The sequence below is a fragment of the Dinoponera quadriceps genome, unplaced genomic scaffold (assembly GCF_001313825.1).
Source record: "Dinoponera quadriceps isolate SergipeBrazil2010 unplaced genomic scaffold, ASM131382v1 scaffold53, whole genome shotgun sequence".
In the NCBI taxonomy this organism is placed as follows: domain Eukaryota; kingdom Metazoa; phylum Arthropoda; class Insecta; order Hymenoptera; family Formicidae; genus Dinoponera; species Dinoponera quadriceps.
Window position 1 is genome coordinate 1 of NW_014554171.1, and position 18,727 is coordinate 18,727.

At 39.1% G+C, this 18,727-nt stretch overlaps 1 protein-coding gene across 1 annotated transcript in view; it reads left to right on the forward strand.

Annotated features, from left to right (window-relative positions):
* The first annotated feature begins 2,096 nt into the window (after positions 1 to 2,096).
* LOC106752130 (UDP-glucuronosyltransferase 2B20-like) overlaps positions 2,097 to 18,727 on the forward strand; it is a 62,721-nt gene continuing 46,090 nt past the window's right edge. Inside the window, exon 1 of the mRNA XM_014633634.1 lies at positions 2,097 to 2,327. Within this exon, the coding sequence (XP_014489120.1) occupies positions 2,106 to 2,327 (222 nt within the window). The 5' untranslated portion in view covers positions 2,097 to 2,105. The remainder of the gene's footprint in view (positions 2,328 to 18,727) is intronic.

Consider the following 18,727-nt stretch of genomic DNA (forward strand, 5'->3'; position numbering starts at 1 on the left):
TCTGGCATCGACTGCTTAGAGCGCAACTCTTTCCAGAGCACTCCGCCGCAAAAGGATTAAAATCGCTTTGCAATGAGCACGACTAGCTCAACATTCTGAACGGAGAGGGGCGGAGTCTGAAGTTGTTCCTCGGGTGATAGATCGTATGTATACGAGCAGGTGGAAGAACAAGAGTTAAGGCAAAGGTGCACGAAAATGCGACTCATTAACAAAACAAAAAAAAACATTTAATCGATACTGAAATAAAATTAACAAGGAAAGAAAATCAAAGAAAAATAACGTGTAATCAGGTGCGACAGATTATTGAGAACGCCGTCTAAGCGGTCGTTCTGGTACTGGCGCGTTTGCACCGTTGCCCCCGCGACCCGACCGACCATCCGTCGGGTCACTCGCCGGCGCTTCGCGCCACAATAACTCACACGACAGGCATCTGATGCGCTTCCGCCAGAAGCAAGATCACGTGCGTGTCAACAAATATAAACACCGGCCCGCCAAAACAACGGTGGGATATAAAATTTGACCGACGGAGGCATCGAGGCCGATTTCGCCGGAGTCAGCCAGAGCGATACGTTCGCAGGTTGCTCCGGATCCCAATCCTCCGTGCCGAGGGACCGAGACGGTGCGTCCGCCGTTTCAGCTGCGCGTTCGCAGTCGTACTCGCCATCCTTCCTCGGGACGGTGTGCTGCTGTTTCCTACGGGAGTTCCCGGTTTACATCCGACCTCCGACCGACTGGTATCCGGCCAAGACAAGTCCGGGGTGACGACTGCGCTGTCTCAGCCGAGTATTGTTGGCCAAGTCACCGCCGACCGAAAAAGACTCCGGGTCCCTCGCGTTCACCGCGCCGGGTTGCACGCGAGCAACCGAGCGAACAAAACATAGTCCGTACGAGGTATGTTCAAAAAGTATCGTGAATTTTGAATTTCCGCGGGTTACGTATATTCGATTTTCGATTTTTTTGTGACGTTATGTTGGTACTTATGTCTCTCACTTATGCCGACAAGTTCGGCCATTTTGAATATTCAGTTTATCTTTGATAGCTGTTTTGCTTGGACGTGTTTTGGCTCGTCTTCGATTTTTGCCTATTCCAAAAAATGGATCAAAGAATCTGTATCAAATTTTGTGTGAAAAACAAAATTAAGTGCGCGGACGCATTCCGAATGTTGACTGTGGCATATGGTAAAGCTACCTTGGACCGAAGCAACGTTTATCGGTGGTACAAAATATTCTCAGAAGGCCGAGAAGATGTGAACGACGAAGAGCGTGCCGGACGTCCGAGCACGTCAACAACAGACGAAAACATTGATGAAGTGAGGAAAATAGTATTGGCCAATCGTCGAATCACCGTTAGAGAAGTTGCTGAGAACCTAAACATATCGATTGGCTTGTGCCATTCGATTTTTACTAATGATTTGGGCATGAGACGGGCATGAGTCGCCGCGAAATTCGTACCAACGCCCCTGCTCACACATCGTTGCTTGTGCGCGAATTTTTTGCCAAAGACAACACACTAATAATGCCGCAGCCACCGTATTCCCCAGATCTGGCCCCCTGTGACTTTTTCTTGTTCCCGAAACTGAAGAGGCACATGAAAGGACGACGCTACGCTACGATTGAGGAGATAAAGACGGCATCGAAGGAGGAGCTGAACAAGATCACAAAAAATGATTTTTTGAAGTGCTTCGAGGATTGGAAAAAACGTTGGCACAAGTGTATAATATCTGATGGGGATTACTTTGAAGGAGACAAAATAGATATTCATGAATAAATAAATAATTTTTGAAAAAACACAAAATTCGCGATACTTTTTGAACAGACCTCGTATATATCAAAATTTACAGTTATAAATTTACAGTCAAAATTTTATAAAACGGATATGATGCGTCTGATCTAAAATAGTTTAGCTAAAAATGAAAGATATTACTGACCGTAAATTATTTTGTATATTTATCAACAAGCAAATATTTAACGTTTCCGTACAATTTCGATAATTATTATTTGAAGGTTTATTTTTCAAATTCTCTATTATATTTACTTTTTAAATTCTTTAATAATATTTTATCCAGGAAAAAAATGTTTTACTATTTTTAGGTTTTCGATGATTTGATGAGTAAACTGATTGAAGGCGATGATTACGATCCAACTGAATGGAAAGAGTTTAGTACGTTCAAAACAATACAATTTGTATATGTTTGGGGACAGGACATGTGTAAAAACATAACAAAAACCAAAGCAGCAAAAGAGCTTTTAGAAACGGTCAAGAATGTTGAATTTGATGTTATAATACAAGACGTTACATTAAATCAATGTCTATACGGATTATGGGAGGTAAATAAATAATTTAAAATTAAAAATAACGTTAAAGTAGTTACTTGTACTAATTAGAGTAAAATTTATATAAACTTAATAATAGTAGGTTAGTGATTAATTGTTTACATATAATATTAAAAATACTATTGTCAGCAATTCCTGATGACTTAAAAACTTATACAAAATTGATAGAGATTAAAAGTATCTCAACGTTTTATATGAGTGATTGAAATTAATGGATATGATTTTTAAAGGTTACGCTTATTTTTCCTTTACTATCATTCCAGATTCGACGGCCCAGCCGCCGTATAATAAGAATAAAAGCACATATTTTAGACAAAAAATTATTAGACTGTATAAATTTTTCAACGATTATAATGCTTTTTTTAAATTTATGACTTGATTTATAATTTAATCGTGCCCTTCCTTGAATTAGAACCTCAATTATAAGTGGTAGCCCAAAATGTTTGTCAGAAATATAGAAACTGTGAGATACTGAGTATCCTTCATCAAATAAATTACACTTCTCAACAAAATTAAAAAATCACCTAAAATCAGCGCAAAAAGGAAATAAATTCAAAATTATATTTCTTTGCAAAAAATGGGAAAAGAGCGATATTCGAAAAAACAAGGTAGAACTTAAAGCTTCAGCTTTCAAATGTTTCAAAATGCGTTAATCTGTAAAGATTTTACTACAAACAGCGCTAATTTAAAGTGAAATTTACAAAATTAAAGATTAAAGTTCAATTTTGATAGCGTGCTTGGGAAGAATAAAATTTTTGCCTCACATATTTTTAATTGTATCGTAAAAATTATCATTTTCCACTAAATATATTTTTTAGTCACTGCGCTATGATTCTTTCTGAATGAGTTATGACGATTTGAAGTAAGTATATTTTCAAGTTTTTTCTCTAAAAATTTGTATTATGCTGTCTATATTAGTATTATCCAAGATATACCGTAAGGAGATGACTTGGTCAGACTTACACCTTGCGCGCACGCGCGTGTGTCATAGCAGAGATAAGGGACCCCACGATGCATCACTCTTGCGGTATTTAATGACTCCAAACCCTCTCTGTTGTGTTATGCGTCTGTATATTTATGTGTATACGCATGTCTTGAAAACATGAGTTGTCACCTCTGCGACGAATCACTTTTTGACAGTGTTTTCGCATATTGATAAATTGTTGGATTAGGTCTTGCGGAATTTCACATCAGATTTGTTAGAGAGTGCCGCTGAATTCTTGTAAATTTAGGAGCTGATTGGAAAAATCTCCCAACGACCATGAAAATTTTTAATTTGCTCTATTGGATTTAGATTTGGATTTAATGATGGCGGATGATCCAACGTAATAATATTGTTTCTTTGCAAGAAATCTGTTGTATATCGAGCAGTATATACACGAGCATTATCTTGCATCAAAATAAATTTTCCTTCCATATTCTGCAAAAATAATAAATAGGAACGAATAATTTCATCAACATAACGCGTAAAAGTAAGCACTGGTAGTGGCACCATCATAAGTTCTATTCGACGGAAAACAGAAATTTCTGTCCAAATCATTGCAGAGCCATCTCCAAGTTTTTATGTTTACCACATGACGTCGTTCAAACTTTTCTCCACATCGACTCCAAATTCTAATATGATGATCATTTCCGTATAGGATGAAACGTGACTTATCAGTGAATAAAACCGTTGTCCATTGTTATGCAGTCCATTGTACATAAGTTTATGTATATTCTAAATGAGCTCGATGGTGATTTAATGTTAGCGCTGAAACACTCTTTCTAGATTTTAAACCAGTTTTAAGCAGTTTTCACCATATATTCTGATTACTAACGCGATTTTTTTGTTAGTGTACAATAACTTCGTTTATCACTTGATTCGCAATATTAACAGGATTACTGAAAACTGATCTGACGATCTGTCTATGTAATCTCCTGTTAGTGACATGTCACGTCCCCTAGAGATTTTATTCACTGACAAATTACATTTCACCTTACATAGAAATGATCGTCGTATTAGAATTTGAAGTCGACATGGAGAAAACTATGAACGACGTCACGTGGCAAATATATAAGCTTGGAGATGGCTCTGCAATGATTTGGACAGAAATTTCTGTTTTCCGTCGAATAGAATTTGTGATGGTACTATTTGTAATGGTACCACTACCAGGGTTTACTTTTACGCGTTATGTTGGTGAAATTAATAGTTCCTCTTTATTATTTTTGCGAAATATGGGAGGAAAATTTATTTTGATACGAGATAATGTTCGTGTATATACTGCTCGATATACAACAGATTTCTTGCAAAGAGACAATATTATTACGTTGGATCATCCGCCATCATTAAATCCAAATCTAAATCCAATAGAGCAAATTAAAAATTTTCATGGTCGTTGAGAGATTTTTCCAATCAGTTCCTAAATTTACAAGAATTCAGCGGCACTCTTTAACAAATCTGATGTGAAATTCCGCAAGACCTAATCCAACAATTTATCAATATGCGAAAACACTGTCAAGAAGTGATTCGTCGCAGAGGTGACAACTCATGTTTTCAAGACATGCGTATACACATAAATATACAGACGCATAACACAACAGAGAGGGTTTGGAATCATTAAATACTATGGGAAAGACAAACCCCGGGTCATTATCTTTGCTGTGACATACACACATACTACTGTGATCAAAAAGTATCCGAACTTTATTTTTTAAAAATCGCGGGAAAACTGTAAATCAAATCTGTTTACTTTCATAAGTTGGTATACATGTTCTTTATATTTAGTGAAAAAATCATGGCGTTCTTTCAAGCGGTTTGTTGAGAGTAGCAGTTGTTTATGTCAGTGAACATTTTTGTGCGCTGCGATTTTTATGATGTTGAAAAATATAGAGGATAGAATTTGTTTGAAATTTTGTGTTGCAAACGAAATTTCGTTCACAAACGCATTTAAAATGTCGCAAAAAGCTCATGACGATGATTATTTATCGAAAACAAGTGCGTTTGAGTGATTTAAGAAGTTTCAAGAAGGCCGCGAATCTGTTGAAGACGACCTACGCTCTGGAAGACCATCAACGTCAACGGATAACTCTCACATTGAGATTGAGAAAGAATTGGTACTCGAAAATCGTCGATTGACTGTGCGAGAGATAGCAGATGAAGTTGGAATATCATTTTGATCGTGCCAGCACATTTTGTCTAGTGTACTGGACATAAAACGGGTCGCATCGCGCTTAATTCCGAGAAACCTGAATTTTTCCAAGAAGAGAATCGAGCGTTAGTTTCATTTGAGATGATTTTTACGGTATCCAGAGACAGAACATACATGGGTTTGCCAATACGACGTCGAAACAAAGCAACAATCATCGGAATGGCGTTTGAAAAATGAAGCAAAACCGAAGAGAGCTCGCCTTTTGCAATCACAAGTCAGGGTCATTCTTACGGTTTTCTTTGATTATCACGGTATTGTGCATCAGGAATTCCTTCCAACTGGTCAATGGAGAATACTACTTGTTTGTCATGAAGCGTTTGCGCGAAGCAATCCGTAAAAAACGGCCGGAATTGTGGGAAACCAACTCGTGGATTTTGCATCACGACAACACACCATCGTATGCCTCGACACTTGTGCGTGAATTTCTAACAAAAAACTCAACGAATGTTGCTCCACAAGCATCGTACACATCAGACATGATCCTCTGCGACTTTTTTCTGTTCTCCCTATTGAAAAAACCACTTTGCGGACAGCGTTTTGAATTATAGCGTAATGACTAGAAAAACATTTTAAAGGAAAGATGTTACATCTTACGATGCAATTAAGAAAACTTGGGAGCAAAAATTTTGTCATATATTTTATTAAATTTGAACTTAATTTTAATTTTACAAAGTTCACTTTAAATTAGCGCCGTTTATAGTCAAATCTTTGTATAGTAACATACAGTAAGTGGCATAAGAGCGTACTGCTTGTTTCCCTTGAAAAAAATGATTGATGAAAATCAAATGTATAGTCTTGTTCTACAAACTTAGAACTAAAATGCGTTTACCTAATATGACGTCCAGTTTCCTGCATTGTCGATTAGTTTGACAACGTCGAGGCATACTTTCGATTTTCAGCCAAAATCTCTGGAAATGGTCTCCATACTTGTCGTAACTTATAAGATAAATGTTTCAAATTCAAGACACGTTTTCCCCCAAGCTTCAACTTTATGGCTGTTCACATTTGAATTAGATTGGCAACTGGAGATTAGGAGGGCCAATTTATTGAAATTATGCCATTTTCGCGTTGTCAGTGCGTGACATGCATGCACGACTTTGATGTTTGGGATCGTTGTCTCCTTGAAGTACGCACGAGTTATTATCGGGTCCAAACCATCTCTTAGCGGATTTTAATAAATATTTTTCATAAATCATATTTATCTTCTCAGCATTTAAATTGTTCGTAAAGAAGCATAAAACTTCAAATCCCTGTTTACAAAAGTATTCACAGGCATACACTTTAAGAGAATGTTTTATTGTTTGCTGAACAAGGGGTTTCACTCTTTTTACGAGTCAACCGTGCCCGTTTTCTTGGAAACCATGCTCAAAATGAAGTTTTATCATTAAAGATAATTTTCCAAAAATCACAGTAAATATTTTCCTTTGCCCACAGTAGTCGATCTTTAACGTGTTTCGGATTTAAAAGTGATTTTAGTACTATACTGTGCCATTTATAACCAGAATCAAATAATCAATGTTTGATGTTCTCATAATCTCATAATCATAATTACTTCTATATCGTTTCTATATCGTTCTTTATATATTATATAATATTTTCTGAGAAAATCATAAGGAACATGCAGAATTCTTCTCAAGTATTCTTACGATCATTTTGTCCAGTCTTTTTGTCGTAACGCGTTGAGAGCCTCTTTTGGCAGATCGTCGACCGTGTTCCTCTCATTATAACGTTTCGCGCACTTCTTTACGAATTCAGAAAATTTATCCATGTACAGGGTGCGGCGAAAGGTATGCCCTCATTTTGGAGAGCAATCAATAAAATACTATTAAATGTAGAGGATTGGAAATTTTTTTATTACCTTTGGTACTTTAAACAGTTTTTTTACATTAACGTTTAAAAACGATATCTGCAAGATGGCGGCCTCCAGTAGCAATGCACTGATGTAGCCGATTTTGAAAGCTTCGGGTTGCGTTTTGGCACATCTGAATCGGAATGGCGTTCACCTCTTCGATGATTCTCCTTTTCAGTTCTTGTAGGGTATGGGGACGATGCTTGAAAACTTTTTCTTTTAGATACCCCCACAAGAAAAAGTCACAAATGCTCAAATCGGGCGATCTTGCTGGCCACCCCAAATCACCCCTCAGAGAGACGAGTCGAGTAGGGAACATTTGCCTCAGTTTCGCCATAGAAATGCGGGCTGTATGCGCTGTTGCTCCATCTTGTTGAAACCAAATCTCCCCCAGATTTGTCTGTTCACTCAACTCCTGCAATTTAGGCTCAAAAAAGTTTTCCAGCATGAAAACATAACGTTGANAGCGCATTGCTCTCTGCGTCGCAATGACTGAACGGCCATTTTCCAAAAAAGAGCGCACAGCGAATCCACGATGTTCTCCAGTCCAAATCATGATGTTAACTGAAAACGGTTGAGAACAACCTTCCTAATGAGACCCTGCCCAACAACCTACTCACGCCATCTGGTGAGCAACGGATTTTTCAAACTCGGGCAAACCTTTCGCCGCACCCTGTATTAGGCAGCAGATGCATAGGTCATTTTGATTCTTCTTGATGTGTATACAGAAACATTCTTTCGAACCGACTAGCATACTCTGCACTCATTTTGTTTTGTGTCACAATGCGATTTAATAACAAAACATTACTGGTATAATTTAAAAATATTTTAGTCGAAAGTACTGACAAACAAAAACACTAAGGAGTATACGTATGGGTTATTTATTAGTGAATATATGAACAGTATATGAATACGATCTTGTGCCATTTACTCTAAACAAAACAGCCGAAAACTGAGGCTTTATGTTCTATAATGCTTTTTCGAATATCGCTTTTTTGCAAAGATATCTAGTTTTGAATTTTAATATTGATTTTAATGCTAATTTTAAGTGATCCCTTAATTTTGTTGAGAAATGTATATTCGGGTTTTAGAGATCCTTAATAGTATATCTGAGATCAAAATTTTAATTTTTTACTATTTAACCCCTTAACCTACAATGACGGGCAGAGCCCGCGTACGATGGTCGGGCCAAACGTAAATATTACGGGCATAGCCCGCGTACGATGGTCGGGCCAGAAGTGAATATTACGGGCATAGCCCGCGTACGATGGTCGGGCCAGAAGTGAATATTACGTGGAATATTTGATATGCAATTACAGTCTGATGCAATAATTGTTTATTACAAATTGTTTATTACAAAATGTTTATTTATACAAAAATCCAAAATACAAAATTAGTAATCTGTAACGGTATGATATAGTTCAAAGCATTCCGGTACATGTAACGGAACTTTACACTTTTTACACTCCCATGTTGTTTCTTTACGTTTTTTATGTTTGTGACAAACTGTACAACGTTTTGACGGTCTTGATTTAGAGGGTGTTGGATCAATGTGCTTTGGAAAATGAGCCCAGTCCTTCGCGTGTTACACAAGTCGTGCGAATGACCCGAACGCTGCTCGAGCTTGTATACGATTTCGGCCCTACATCTTCGAATCTAAATCGTAGGTTAAGGGGTTAAGAGAATTTTGAGCCATCTAAAATGTTTTACGGCTTTTTAATATCTTCACAATATCAATACATTCAGATAGCATTTTTGCTTACACATGTAGCAAGATAATTTATAAATTTCAAATATAACATGAAATTTATATAGTTACTAAAATCAAACTATCGTAATGAATTGTAATATTTATTGTAATCGTAATCGTATTGTAATAAAAAAGCAAAGGAATACCTTGAATTTTATTACTTTGCTTTAAACATTTTATTAATAACGTAGTACTTAACTAATATTTTTATGATTAAAATATAAGTCGTGACAAATTTTTGGTTATTTTTTGGTATTATGCGTTTTTTGTATTTAATTATTTTCTTATTTAACCGTTATATTTTTTGTGTTTTTATATTCTTGCTTTCCTTCTTGTATTTTTATATTTTTTGTTTTTTAATATGTTTAAATATATCTTTATTAATATTTTTTTAGAATTAGATTTACTTACAAGTTTTACCTTTTGCTCTAATTCATCAATAAATTTCTTCTAATTCATCAGTAGATATTTAATCTCAGGAGATAATTCTAAATAAATTTTTTGGTATTTTCTCTTGTAGAAGCGAAAAGTATAAAAATACAAAAAATAAGAAATATGAAAATATAAGGCAACATATAGAAATATAACATAGACTATATAGAAATATATACAAAGAAAATATAGAAATATAACACATACAAATATTGAAAAAAGCAAAATATTAAAATAAAATATTAAAATACAAAAAGACAAAAATAACAAAAATACTATCACGATAAATATCTTGATGATGAAAAGACTTAAATATTACTTACCTAAGTATTACTTAGCTAAATATTACTTTACTAATAAAGCTCTGCGACCGTTATTCGCGACTCGGCTGCTCCGAGTCGCCGGTGCAACACCTCGGGCGAACCTCGGGCCGCTAATTAACTCCGGACCTCCACGAGTCCGTGTGGGCGCCAGGTGCGCGAATTGCACCTACTAACTGCGGGCCCCGCGGTCGGCTTCGCCGTCCGCGCGTCGGCCACTCGACCCGAATTCGTCCCGATCGGGACCGGCAGCTCCGGGGTGATTTTAAGTCGGAGGCCGGGGGGATCCGTATGGTCGCCGGTGTCAGTCGGCGACAGATACAGGAATGGGAGAGAAAAGAAAAAAAAGAAAAGAAAAAAAACCACGACCTCGACAGCACTCCCGTTTATTTCGTCCGTCTTTCTTTTGTTTCAAACCGCGTCAAACAATACAATACGTAATTTGCTCGTTACTACGCTGCGACGGACCCGTGACGTCCGCTTTTCGCGATCGATAATCGACCGGCCGTCGAACCAAGGGGACGGGATCTCGCACGCTACGACAATCCCCGTTTTTATATACAAAAATTTAATAAAGCAATGCGGTGAGGCGGCATTACAGTTTCGGGCTCCCGGGCGGCTGGTCCTCGTCGAATATCCTCTCGCCCTCTCTTTCTCGTTCTCGTCCTCTCGCTCTCTCTCTCTCTCTCTCTCTCTCTCTCTCTCTCTCTCTCTCTGACTCGTCCTCTCGCTCGCTCTCTCTCTGATTCGCTCTCTCTCCGCCACAAAACTCCTCACGCGTTTTTCTCGGCACGGCAGCAAAAAGCGCGAAACGACAACGTGAGACGGTAACGGTAGCTCTAACTCTTTCGGAACGATAGCTCTCACTCGTTGGTGACGATAACTCCAACTGCTCCAAAAATTGTAACCGACCAGGTCGTAACGAAAGCTGCTACTTCTTCCCCCTTCTTTTTCGGCAGCCGACTCTTTGCCGACGGCGCCCGAGTCGCCTCCGAGCCCGCCGCTCCACCGCTGGTCTATCCCGGTGCGGCTCCGGGCTCCGTGATCCTGAGCGCGACCTCGGCCCGCCGGCCCTACCGTCGTCGAGGGGTCGAAAGGATAGCCCCGGTGGTGAGGGCAGCGGCCCCTTGTCGGTCATCTCAGAGCAGAGGGCGGCGGGGTCCTCCGTTCGGCGGTCGAAGCTCCTTCCTCTTCTCGCCGCCCCTCGGAGCGGGGTGTACACTCTGTCGAGGCGCGGGGCTCGCCTCTATCGCTACCGCGCGCCCGCGGCGCGCGGTCTCCGCTAACTCCAAAAGAGTACAAACAAAAAAACTAATAACGTTAATTCGGCGCGCTCGTATGAGCACGCCACTCGCCCTACGGTAGAGCCTTCGTCCTTGTGACGGGCGCTCCGAGTCGCCACGTCACAGCTGTTAAAAAAAAAAAATAAAAGTCAACCTATTTCTTTGCTTTTACATTATGATTATGGTTTCATATTTGGACAACTACGTAAATTTCAAGTTAAATTTTGGAATTTAAAGATATCCGAACAATATTATATGTAAACAAAAACACTAAATGCATGAATATAATGAAGATATCAGAAAGTCGTGAAATATTTCGGGTCGCTTTACATCCTATTATGTAACCAAAATTAAAATTTTGTGTTTTAGATATGTAATTAGGGATCCATAATATTCGTATATACTTTGTTTGATGAAGAATATCTAATATCTTACAGCAATATTGGAAATTAACTATATATTTCGGGCAAACTTCGGAGGCGATTTCAGTGCGACGTTGTCATAAATTGGCCTCAGCTGCATGAAGGGAAATACACACAAAAGCATGTACCGTGTATGTACCAGGTGTAGAAGTTTGAAACCGGAATTTTTTTATAAAAATTACACGTCTGTTTAAAAATGATAAAAAATATTTTATTCAAAATAATGTCCATTGCTATTTATACATTTTTCCCATCTCTCCGGCAGTTTATGAATGCCACGCCAAAAAAGCATTCCTTCTTTTAAAGCGAACCAGCTATCGAGCCATTTTCGTACATTTTCATACAAATTGAAGCGTTGTTCAGCGAGAGCGTGTCCCATTGATGCGAATAGATGATAATCGGACGGAGCCAAGTCTGGAGAATAAGCCGCATGCGTTAGTATTTCCCAACTGAACGCCTCGATCGTTTCCCTGACCCATTTTGCTGTGTGTGTTGGGATATTATCATGGAGCAAAATGACTTTGTGTTGACTTTTTCCATATTCCGGTCGTTTTTCACCCAATGCTCGATTTAAATCGATCATTTGCTGTTGGTAGCGATCAGTGTTAACGGTTTCACGAGGTTTTAGCAGCTCATAATAGACACTCTTCTGATCCCACCAAACACAGAGCATTGTTTTCTTTCCAAAGCGATTGCAGTGGATGTCGATGGTTCGCCTGGATTCACCCATGATTTCTGACGCTTAGGATTCTCAAAATATATCCTTTTTTTCATCACCTGTCATGATACGATGGACTTTCTTTTGTATCTGTCGAACAGCATTTTACAAGTGGTTTTTCGATTTTCTTGCTGTCTTTCATTCAGTTCATGCGAAACCCATTTTCTCACTTTCTGAATCATGGTTTTCAAACGAATTGAGACAGCTTTCTGCGTCACATTTAATTCATCCGCGAGTTCTTCTTGAGTTTGAGTATCATCTTCATCCAATGATGCTTGCAATTCGTTGTCTGCGAACTTTTTCGGTGGTTTCCCACGCTCTTTGTTTCTCACGTCAAAATCAGCACTTTTGAATTTTTTGAACCATTTGAAACACTGTTTTACCAAGAGCATGTTTACCGTAAGCTTCGACAAGCATTCGATGCGCAGTAGTTTCCTTCAAATGATAACAAAAAACCAATGCTGACCGCAAATCGTAGTTCGTAGTCACAAAACTCGACATGTTTAAGGTTATAGAAAAATATACCGGTGCATGGAACTTGGGTTGTTGTGTGTTGAAAATCTTCGTCAGCTGTTAGAGGGAGATGATGGCGCTGCAGAAGCGGTCTTACGGTCTAACTAAACTGATGGCTAGCACCATCTATAGGGAAATTCCGGTTTCATACTTCTACACCTGGTACATACGCGTTCCAAACTTCGGACACTTTTTGGCTATTAGAAGGAAATGGACATATAGGACTACCTGCCTTCTATTCTGCTACACTTCGGGTGAATGTGCGGCGATACGACGTTCACCCTGACGAAGTTAAATTGATCTTTCATGTTTTTGTGCTGAAAACGCGTCTATTTATATAAATTTTTTATACGAGAGTGGATCAAATATAAACGAGCCTTTTGCAAATAAACCATATATTTTTCAAAATTAATTCTAATTAACATTTTTCTTATTTTCCTGCATAGTCCCTCTTATCTATACACTTCCTTCAACAGTCTCGTAATTTTTTAATCTCAGTATTATAAAAAATTCGCGGACGTGTATCTAACCAATTGCATACAAACTGCTGCACCTCCTCGTTCGTTGTGAAGCACTGTCCACCAAGGGCTTCCTTGGGTGGCCCAAACATATGAAAGCGTCACCTTCTTCCTCGTACCTCGTTAAGAGCCTCCCAGAAATTTCAAACCGCACAGTTTTCTGCTCTGCATTCAGCAACTTTGGAACCCAACGAGCCGACACATTTCGAACTCCCAACTCATTGCGAATGATTGATTGCACACTTCCATAGCTGATCTGAAGTTCCTAAGAGATTTCAAGAACAGTTAAGTGCCGATCGCCTTCGATGAGTTCTCGAACAGCCTTGGTGCTTCGCGCTATGAAGCTGGTGCGGGGACGGCGCGGGTGGGCAATGTTCTCAATACGCTCCGGTCTTTTCTTAAATTCGTTACACCACTGCTTCACCCGAGCCCATGAAAGGGTTCTTTCCCCGAAATGTGGGAATAAACGGCGCCGAATTTCAGCAGCATTTACATTTTTGTTGACGAGAAACTTAATAATAACACGTTGTGCAACTGCGGGGTGTACCTTTTTCTCGCTCATCGTGATTGCTGCTAAGAGTAAGAAGCACGTGGCGCGCCAACGTTATTACTGCCTTCCACATGACCCTCCTCCACTGTCCAAAATGTTGAAGACCCCTCACGCTGCCGATGGGCGCGCAATTTAAAAAAGCTCGTTTGTATTTGATCCACCCTCGTACGAGGTCTGTTCAAAAAGTATCTCGAATTTTGAATTTCCGCGGATTACGTATATTCGATTTTCGATTTTTTTGTGGCGTTATGTTGGTACTCATGTCCTTCACTTATGCCGACAAGTTCGGCCATTTTGAATATTTAGTTTATTTTTGACAGCTGTTTTGCTTGGACGTGTTTTGGCTCGTCTTCGATTTTTGCCTATTCAAAAAAATGAATCAAAGAATCTGTATCAAATTTTGTGTGAAAAACAAAATTAAGTCTGCGAACGCATTCCGAATGTTGACTATGGCATATGGTGAAGCCTTGGACCGAAGCAACGTTTATCGGTGGTACAAAATGTTCTCAGAGGGCCGAGAAGATGTGAACGACGAAGAGCGTGCCGGACGCCCGAGCACGTCAACAACAGACGAAAACATTGATGAAGTGAAGAAAATAGTATTGGCCAATCGTCGAGTCACCGTTAGAGAAGTTGCTGAGGACCTAAACATATCGATTGGCTCGTGCCATTCGATTTTTACTAATGATTTGGGCATGGGTCGCCACGAAATTCATACCAACGCCCCTGCTCACACATCGTTGCTTGTGCGCGAATTTTTGGCAAAAAACAACACACTAATGATGCCGCAGCCACCGTATTTTCTAGACCTGCCCCCCTGTGACTTTTTCTTGTTCCCGAAACTGAAGAGGCACATGAAAGGACGACGCTACGCTACGATTGAGGAGATAAAGATGGCATCGAAGGAGGAGCTGAACAAGATCACAAGAAATGATTTTTTGAAGTGCTTCGAGAATTGGAAAAAACGTTGGCACAAGCGTATAATATCTGATGGGGATTACTTTGAAGGAGACAAAATAGATATTCATGAATAAATAAATAATTTTTGAAAAAATACAAAATTCGCAATACTTTTTGAACAGACCTCGTATATATATATTATATTGGGTTGTACGGAAAGTTCGAGCGGATTTTTCAGTAGATGGCGGTCAAATGCAAATATTAAACAGTTATGTTAATGCAGTTAGGTCAATATGTTAAATGCGTATGTGTTTTCATAAGTGACGTTTTGATACATACAGGATCCGCCACCAAAATCCGGACCGAAATTTAAATTCGAATTTCCTGCCTCATTTGACTTCGGCGGTAGGTCGTTGTTGACGTTTGGGCAAGTCAAATGTTTGCAGTAAGCGTGCAGTACCTCAAAATGTCCGAGTAGATAAAATCTAGTGCGGAATATAACTAAAAAGCGGCGATAATCAAAAGGTTTCGCGCTGGATATTCGCAGACCGAAATTATTCGGTTCTTTGGGTATTTGATATGAGATCGACCATATATAATGTTGCTGTTAAATATAATAGCTAGAATGAAGTTTCCGGCCTCTGTTCACGTCCTAGGCGTCGTCTCCAGTGAGGGTCACGTTATGCCGCTACATTTCTTTCAAAAGAAAGAAACCGTCATAAAAGAGGTTTATTTTACGCGTTTTAACCAAAGTAGTAAAGCCGTGATAGATTCCGTGGCCGCTGGGAGGCCATACATTTTCCAGCAGGACGGCGCGCCTGTGCACACAAGTCATTTAGTTCGAAACTGCCCGTCGAATAATGTGGACATGCTTTTGTCCAAGGAATTCTAGCCTCCATATAGTCCGGATATGAATCCGTTGGACTACTACGTGTGGAGTGTTATTAAACAAATGACCAATAAGTCAAAACATCCCAACGTAACACTTCTCCAGGCCGCTATCGAGACGGTATTCGCCGATATGGGCAAAGATGCTTAGAGAGCATGTCAGCGCGTCAGGACGAGGATCGAAGCAGTCATCGGAGCAAAAGGGAGTTGTAGAGAGTAATTTTGTTCTGAAAAAATACCATTAGTGATGTACAAGTTGTTTTATAATTTTAACATTTTGGCAAATAGAATTTTGTTTAAGCAAATTGTTCATTTTGTCCGGATTTTGGTGGCGAACTTTGTATTTTATAATAATAGTTGTTATGATCAAATGAAGATATTTCTCTTGGCATCAGATGAGAAATAAAAGAAAATAACATGTTTTTTCAGTACATAATCCTTTTTTTCGCGAAGCGCGAGCGTGGCATAACAGACAGCGTATTAGTTTACTATAATAGCGGTCTCTGGTTTGATCTCGGTAGAAATCAAAATATTTACGCTCATGTCTTCTGTCGTAAAGAAGCGGCACCTCTACCGAAAGCATCTTTGCCAAGAGAATCTCTCCAAATAATATACCGTTCCGAAACCGGCTTTAAATTTTAGGTCCCATATGCCTGCGTATAATCAGTGTATACCACAGGTATTTGAGAGAGGTTACCACATCCGGATATGGGCAATAGGAGTAAGAAGAAGAATGTTTCTTTATTTCCGTAAGGTCAAAAATGCGACGTAAACTCGAAACATGATATATGCTTTGTATGGAGAGGATGCTGTAAGCAAATGTATGTGTCAGATGGATGGTCAATGGTTTTCCAAATTTCGTTTAAGAGAAATGAATATCGATGATGCTTCTCGCTCTGATTGGTCAGTTTTCACGGATGTCGACCAAATAACGGCTTTAATCAGTGTTTCTGACAAATAACAATTCGGGAAATCACGGCAAGGTTAAAAGTTAACAAATCAAGTGTTTCGGAACATCGAAGCAAACTTGGAGTGGTAAAGATGCTCGATGTTTGGGTGCTGCACAATCACTGAAAAAAGTTGCATGGATTGTATTTCCATTTGTTATATGTTATATATACGTAAACGAAACGCAAACGAAAACAACGATTTTTAAAACGAATTGTAACTGTACGCACGTGAACAAGAGTCTCTTGAGAGCGTAAAGTTGAATTCAAAATAACACAATGGCGCATTAACAATAACACAATAATTCTTCAATTTATTGCTTCTTTGAAGGGGCACAACACACGCGTGAGAGTTCCGCGACGCATTCACTCTGAGAAATGTTAACAAGAACCGAAAGTGTTAACGCAAATACAATAATACTCGGGAAACTTTGTAAATACCGCACGCAGTTATTATAAGAAAGTATTTCAATAGATAAATTGCGACGACGAGCAATCGACAACGCGTAGCACAATCACGAATACGTCCTGTCACGAGCTATGCAGAAACTGACTCGGGACCAGCAGCTCCCGAGGATGTTTTGCTTTCTTTTTAGTCTCGTATTACTAAGTCACGAGAATAACAACACTATATAAGGAAATAACGCGCGTGCCTAGCGACAGCCGACACGCTGTTGTCGGCTGATCGCAGACAATCGCCTCTCGCGAGCGACACATAGAACACGTGAATCGCACGTATCATGGGTGTACCGTGTGGCTTGCAATAGTAATAGACGAGAAATAGATCGTTTATAATAATATTGAGCGAAAGAGGTCGTGGAGCATGCGAGGTGAACCGTCACTAATTACTTTGAGGTCTGGTTTGCATCCGAAGAAAATCATGTTCTCCATTCGGTGGAATTAGAAGAGAATCGTGCATTATGAGCTACTACCAAACAATTAATCCATCAATTCGGGCAAGTATTGTTCGCAACTAGACCAATTAAAAGCAGAAATCGATAAGAAATATCCGGGACTAGCCAATTGGAAGGGTTTCGTTTTTCATCACACGCTAGACCTTATACTTTTTTACAAACTCGGTAAAAGTTGTTGGGCTTGGTTGGGAAGAAAATAACATGTTTTGCTGGTGTTTGGCTGGGAAGTTTTGTTTTACTTACCATATTCATCCGATATAGCGCCGATTACTACTTATTCCGGTTCTTGGAAAACTCCCTTGATGTAAAGTTTGCTTTTTTGGAACGCTTCAAAAATCACTTGGACAAAAATTACTTTTTTGCCGAAAAAACTCAGAATTTCTACGAGAGAGAAATTATGAAATTACCCGAAAGGTGGAAAATAATTGTACAACAAAACAGCGCACATATTAAAGATTAAAATGATTGTTAACTAAACAAAATCTTTCATTTAAATTTTACTTGAAAATCCAAATTTTGAATAAAATGGTCTACCCTGTACATATATATATATATATGTATATATATATATTAGGTCTAGTAAAAAGTAATCCATTATTTTTCCAATAGAGGGCTTTACTAATCTGTATCTCGCATTGTATAAGTCCGATCGGATTACGCCAGATGGCGTTAGAAAGATAAGATTTCGTACTAAAAAACCTCTCAGACAGTTTTGTGATTGCTTGACTCAGTATTGTTTGAGCGCGCGTCAAAGATGGACACCAGCAAAGAGAAAATACGCCATATTTTACAGTTTTTCTTCGATAAAGGCGAAAACGCAAGCTAGGCGGCTAAAAATGTGAATAGTGTTTATGGTTCTGATACTGTAAGAGTCAGCACGCGTAATTTTGGTTTCGTAGATTTAGTTCCGGTAATTTTGATGTCAAAGATGCACCACGCTCCGGGAGGCCAATTGTCGAAAATGTTGATAAAATAATGAAAATCGTCGAGTCCGACCGTCATGTAAGCACCGTTTCGATTGCCAAGGAGCTAAACATTGCACAAAAAACCGTTCGGAACCATTTAAATGAGGCTGGATTCAAAAAGAAGCTCGATGTGTGGGTGCCACACGAGTTAACGCAAAAAAACCTCATGGATCGAATATCCATCTGCGAATCGCTGCTGAATCGCAACAAAATCGATCCATTTCTGAAGCGGATGGT